Source organism: Cynara cardunculus, assembly GCF_001531365.2.
Source record: "Cynara cardunculus var. scolymus isolate 2C chromosome LG 15, CcrdV1, whole genome shotgun sequence".
NCBI lineage: Eukaryota > Viridiplantae > Streptophyta > Magnoliopsida > Asterales > Asteraceae > Cynara > Cynara cardunculus.
Genome location: NC_037542.1, coordinates 16,629,366 through 16,636,201, shown reverse-complemented (window position 1 = coordinate 16,636,201; position 6,836 = coordinate 16,629,366). Strand labels below are relative to the sequence as shown.

Sequence of the window (6,836 nt, the reverse complement as noted above, 5' to 3'; positions counted from 1 at the left end):
AAAGCCATATTATAACATCGACTGAGATAAAAAATAAAATGAAATATTAAAAACACGATGTATCTCGCTGCATTGCGCGAGTACGCTTCTAGTATTTAACTAAAAAGAATTTATTTTATAATTATTATTTTGTGTTTCAATTAATTTTAGTATATCTATTGATAGTTTTTATAGTTTTCATTTTTATATTTATTTAACTAAAAAGAATTACATAAAAAAAGTTAAGAAAACTCGATAACTTTCATGTTTTGAATATTAGGAATATTGAATTTTTATAAATTGGTTATTTACATATTTTAATGAAAAAACTACATGTAACGGGATATGAACTTCTCTAATTAAATAAAAACAAAAACTGGTTAATTTTACGGTTTTCAAATCCTATGTCATCCAAACCCCTTGCACCTAACGATAGGATGCTCAAAAACCCGATCAACTCAATCCAATCAAATGTGCGTCAAGCCCATGTGAAGGGTTTGGTTAGGATATGCCAAATTTCACCAACTATACAAATGGAGCCTAACCATACATAAGTAACTCAATCCGATGTCCAATCGAGTTGTAAAATTTCCAAACTGTAGGTATTGAATTTATATTGAGTTAATATTATTTGAACTCAACCCAACGAGATGAACCATGTATCCTTTTAATACTTGGATCTAATATGAATGTTGATTATCTATTAACATATACATTAGACAAGTACACCATCATGTATCCTCTTCATGTAAGTATATTTTCAATGTATTATCCATCTCTATAAAACTTCTTTATGTATATGTTTAGTAATTGTGAATATTATATATATATATATATATATATAGAGAGAGAGAGAGAGAGAGAGAATGTGAGTTATTTTATAACCTCTTACATTTGTACAACTAATACAACTCAATTTCAACCGTCCATTTAATTTGATGAATATGTAATTTCATAAAAGTTTTGATTGTTTTTTATATAAAATATTGATTATAATTAATGAACCTTATTCATCTTTCATAAATATTTAAATCATAATAAATGAACTCTCATTTCTATAAATATTTCAATTTATTAGGTTGCATTGATTGTACAAATGTGATGGTTGCTTGTGAAACAAACTCTCTCTCTCTTTCTCTCTATCTATCTATATATATAAATATATATATATATATGGGCATAATCAAATGAGAACTGTTTTGTTTGTAGTAACCATAAGATCCAATCTCAACCATAAATCAAATGTTAAACTAGGAAATTAATAATTTTAACTTAAAATATTAATTAACGGCATTTTAAGAATTTTATAAATATCATCTCTCGTCTCTCCTATTTCCTTTCTCCGACGAATCTTATTCGACGAACGTTATTCCAATGTACCTTATGTGAACAAAAGATACATAGTATGATACATACAAACGATATTCACTGTGATACCCAACTATACATACAAGATGCACAATATGATATCCTTTGTAAAACAATAAAAATAAACTATGATGCGTTTCATAAAACAAAGAACATACATTGTGATACACGTGAAACATTGTGAACGTTATCACTATCATACACTTTGATTCACAAACATCTTTAAAATACGATTTATATTAGGTAATTGATATACTAGGTTTCTAATTTTAATTAAATATTTCCTTCTACAAAATGTAATTAAATATTTTGATTAGTTGTTAAAAGAATTGATATATTACTCTTTTAGTTTATTTAATAAATATCCTTAAATATCTCAAACGAGTGGTTCACATTGGATCTCACATTTACCACTAACTAATCAAATGAGAACTAATTAGTTTGTGGTAACTGTGAGGTCCAATCTCAACCACAAATCAATAGATAAATTAGGAAACTTTTAATTTTGGTAATTTTTAATTAAAATTTTAATGCAAGGACATTTTAGGTATTTTCTCTCCTCTCTCCTCTTTTCCCGGCTTCCGTCCCCCGGCCTCCGTCCTCTGGCCTCCGGCCACCGTCCTCCGGTGATACCACAGTGGTATCACAATGCATCTTATATGTGATTGGGTATCACACTGAGGTCGTTTGTATGGTTGATCGGATATGTAACACAGTGGTATCACAATGCATCTTATATGTGCTTGAGTATCACATTGTGGTATCACCGAAGGACGGTGGCCGAAGGCCGGAAGACGGAGAGAGAAGAGAGGAGAGAAAATACCTAAAATATCCTTACATTAAAATTTTAATTAAAAATTACCAAAATTAAAAATTTCCTAATTTATCTATTGATTTGTGGTTGAGATTGGATCTCACGGTTACCACAAACTAGTCAGTTCTCCTTTGAATGTGCGTATATATATATATATATATATGATTGGATTCTGATGAGAAGAAAAGTTAAAAGATATATCTACCATTTGATGCACATTAAGATGAGATGCACCGAGATACACCGAATCAGTCATCGTATCAAGCGTGATTAATGGGTGAGTTTGAGATCAAAGGTGATCAAAGATCCATATCCCTTCATACGCTTCTCATGTTAACTCTCATTCTCACACCATCATTCGCTTATATATATACATATATATATATAGGGTATATTTCTTTTACAACCTTGTGTATTTGTACAACCCTTGCAACCCAATTAATTGATATATTTATAGAAATGATGAGAGTTCATTTATTATGATTTGAATATTTATGGAATATAAATAGAGTTCATTAATTATGATTAATACTTTATATTAGGAAACAATCAAAACTTCTATGAAATCACATATTCATCAAATGAAATGGACGGTTGAGATTGGGTTGTATTGGTTGCACAAATGTCAAGGGTTGTATAATAACCAACCTCTCTCTCTCTCTCTCTCTCTCTCTCTCTATATATATATATATATATATATAYWTGGGATCATGTGAGGCAATTGTTTTTGTGAAACATGATTATTACCCTTGAAACTTCACAGCAAAACACTGTGAAGGTAAACTTCACACGATTTTTAACATTCGGTCCACTCTATATTTACTGAAATTGATTAGTTCATTTCCACTGATTTAAAAGCGCAACAAGAAAGATATGGTATTTGAATGAAGACGATTCACCATTTTTATATCGAAGACAGGTTTTAGGGGACTAGAAATTTCAATGGCTTGGTGGATTTCATGGTGGGTAGAGGTTTGTTGGGTCGGGGGAGAGTGAGAGAGAAAGTAGGAGGTTTTGGGAAGGTGGACCAGCGGTTTGAGTTGGACGTGGAAGCTGAACCATGTAAGAGTTGTAGAGGATGCATAATAGATTGTACCTCTATAAATTCAATCGAATATAATAAATATGTGAAATGAAAAATGAAAAGTAATGAATATAAAATAAAGTAAATAAATAACTATAAGGTATAAAATGTAAGTTTTTAAAATTAATTAAGTTTTTAAAATTAATTTACTACGTATTTATGTTATATAATAATATAATTAAATCTAAACATATATTCAATATTTGATTTATTTTGAATATATATGAGATGATTATAATAGTATAGTCTGTAAATAAGAAAACTTATTTTTTTGACGTATTTTAGGGTCTGTTTGTTTCATGTTGGGGAATGAAAATGAAAGTAACAGAGAATGAATTTTCTTTCCCTTGGTTTTAATCTGAAATGAAAATTTAAACTTTTAGGGGAATGACCCATTATATTATATAATAATAAAGAGTTTCTAATCATTATCATTGGTTACTACTTAATACCTCTAACCAAACGCTCCCTTAGTTTAAATACGATTATTTATGTTAAAATAACAAGGATGTAAAATGAAAATTGAAAAGGTAAATGATATAAACTAAACTAAATAACTAATTATAAGGGTATAAATTGTAATTTAGAAATTAAAAATAATTTGATTTTTAATATTATTTTTGAACATGGAAGTTTCATGGAGGTTGTGCAACTTCAAAACTTATACATCATGCATAAAAATAGATATCTGCTAAAATCTAACATGTAGTGTGCTCATATATATAGTATGGATAGTATAGATAAGGGGTGCAAAAAGAAAATTTAAGATATTAAAAATAAGTTTTTAAAAACAATCCATTATGTATCTATGTTATTTAATAATACGATTAAATATAAAAATATTCAATATTTGACTCATTTTGAATGTACTGATGAGATGATTATAATGATATAATTTATTAAAAAAATATATATTTAATGTATTTTGGTTAATATATAATTATTTATGTTAATATGATAAATGTGTAAAATGAAAAATGAAAAAACAAATGATATAAAGTAAATCAAATAACTAATTATAATGATATAAAGTGTAATTTTGAAATTAAAAATGAGTTGGTAGAAGATCTAGGGAGGCTCTAAGCTTTAAGATATTGTACAATATGCTTAATTGAATTGTACCTCTCAAAATTTCAACAATAAGTGATGTAACTACAAAATAAAGAGTTTAAACGGCTTAGATCTAAACTCAAGATTAATTTAAATGGCCAAGATTGAATCCGACAGTTTATTGACTTATCGTGGTCAATATTATATATAATTATATGATACATAATGAAACATTAGGACAGAACCTTCACCAATGTAAATCTTTTTCCACTATGACAAAACCGTAAATTGGTGGCATGGACCACCGTAGAGATGGCCAAAAAAATCCATCCAAGTCTGTAACAATTAAAAACGTGTATGCAAATTTGTATTCAACTTTGATAGCGATCGACTACGGCTCCATAAAACTTGTAACAATTCCTAAAACGTGGAGCCGTAGTCGATCGCTATCAATTCTGGTTCCAATTGTTTCTGGGTGAGGCTAGTCTCCGGTTTCAGGTTGACCTTTAATTTTTCAACTGAATTTGTAAAAATCGTAAAAACTTCATTCAACTGATCATAATTTTTCATTTTGTTAATTTTTTTGTAATTATGAGAAGTTGATTAATCATTTTTATTGTGAAAGGTGTTAATCATGGATATTACCATCTTTATTATTTTAATTTTAGAGAAATATATGAAACAATTTTATTAAAATTTCATTAAATAGTATATAAAACAATTTCATAACCATATATGAAACAACTTCATCAAAAAAAGTATTATATGAAACAATTTCACAAGATTAACAATTTCACGAAAAATTTTCATAAGATTAATGACGGATGAGAGTAGTTTTTACGGTTTTTACAAATTGGAGTGGTTTTCATTTGATCGCTCTCCTATATATATATATATATATATATATCTGTTTAATTTTAAAATCTTACATATTATGATAACTGCAAGAACTATTATAGCAAAACATTGTTTCATCCAATTCTATAATTTAATATATTGATTAACATATATTTGTTTTACAATATGTTTGTTTCATATATATTCACTTAACAATATGAAATATTTTAATTGTATTTTTTGTTTTACAAATACATAAAAGTTGTTCACATATATACCGTAAAAACTTTTTTAATGATAAAATAATACATGTATTTATTATTATACTATTTTATTAATATATTAAACTATTAATCTGCATATATAATTAGAAAAGTTGAATAGAGTATTAATATATATATTTTTAGAGACCTATATTATTGACTTTTAATGTTATGTTGTTGATGAAAAAATCACGTTTGACAAACAATAGTTGATAAGAATATAAAATGAATTAAAAGAACGGTTTGAAAAATTAATCAATTATTATATTTTAATTATCCGGGTAAACGTTTACCAAGTCATATTACATTACTGGATGAATATGGTAAGGACCAAAAATCTTATCCGGTAAGAGGGAGACAAGGACCGAGAGTCTTACCCGGTAAGTGAAGGCGACAACTTTTACTATGATAAACGCTTACTGGGTAAATTGTTGCATACAATGCCGTTTTGGTAGACAAAAGTCTCACCCAGTAAGTAAGTGGTAGTGTTAAATTTTACCTGTAAATGTTTACCGGGTAAGGGTTTGGTAAACGGCCCCTAAGACTAATATTTTGGTCCTCTAAGTTTTTTTAGTGTTAGACATGTAAATAAAAACATCTTTTTCATCAAATGGTTTTTGGTCTAGCGGTATATGAGTCTTTGGTCTCTTAAGAGATCAGAGGTTCAAACCTCACCAAATATAAAAATGATGTGTGAATTTATTTGTTATATTTAGGGAAAAGTCTACAAGAACCCAATGGACTTTAGTGTTTTGAATGATTAAGTCATTGGACAATTTTTTGGAACAAACAAGTCCTTGAACATTCCAAAACCTGTTAAACAACTCCTTCGACTTTCTAAAACCTATTATATACATCCTTATCACCTATAAAACTAGGGAAAAGTCTAAAAATCCCAATGGACTTCAGTGTTTGGAATGATTAAGTTCTTGGATAATTTTTTGCAACAAATAAGTCTTTAAACATTTCAAAACTTGTTAAACAACTTCTTCGACTTTTAAAACCTATCATATACATTCTTATCACCTATAAAACTAATTAATAAAGTAAAATAATAGAAAAACATAAAAAAAAAAAAGTAAATATACATTCATATTTTGAACGATAAAGTCCCAAAATACTTTTTAAACCAAAAAAATACTTACTTTTAAAAAAGATTATTGATTAAATTTATTTTAATTAAAAATAAAAGATATTATGTTAGTGATTTTTCAAATGGAAAAAAAATTAAAAAGGATTACTGATTATATTTATTTTTAATTGAAAATAAATTATATTCCGTATATGACTTTTCAAATTAAAAATTATTACTGATGAAATTTATTTTAATTAAAATAAATTTAACCAGTAATTTTTTTAAATCTTTTTTTCAATTTAAAAAATCAAATACGTAATATATTTTATTTTTAATTAAAATAAATTTAATCAGTAATTCTTTTTA

At 27.0% G+C, this 6,836-nt stretch overlaps 1 protein-coding gene across 1 annotated transcript in view; it reads left to right on the top strand.

The window, feature by feature from the left end:
• Nucleotides 1-268, top strand: part of LOC112528609 (glyoxylate/hydroxypyruvate reductase HPR3-like) — a 2,838-nt gene extending 2,570 nt beyond the window's left edge. The window contains exon 2 of the mRNA XM_025139629.1: nucleotides 260-268. Coding sequence (XP_024995397.1) covers nucleotides 260-268 — 9 coding nt within the window. The remainder of the gene's footprint in view (nucleotides 1-259) is intronic.
• Nucleotides 269-6,836: the final 6,568 nt, after the last annotated feature.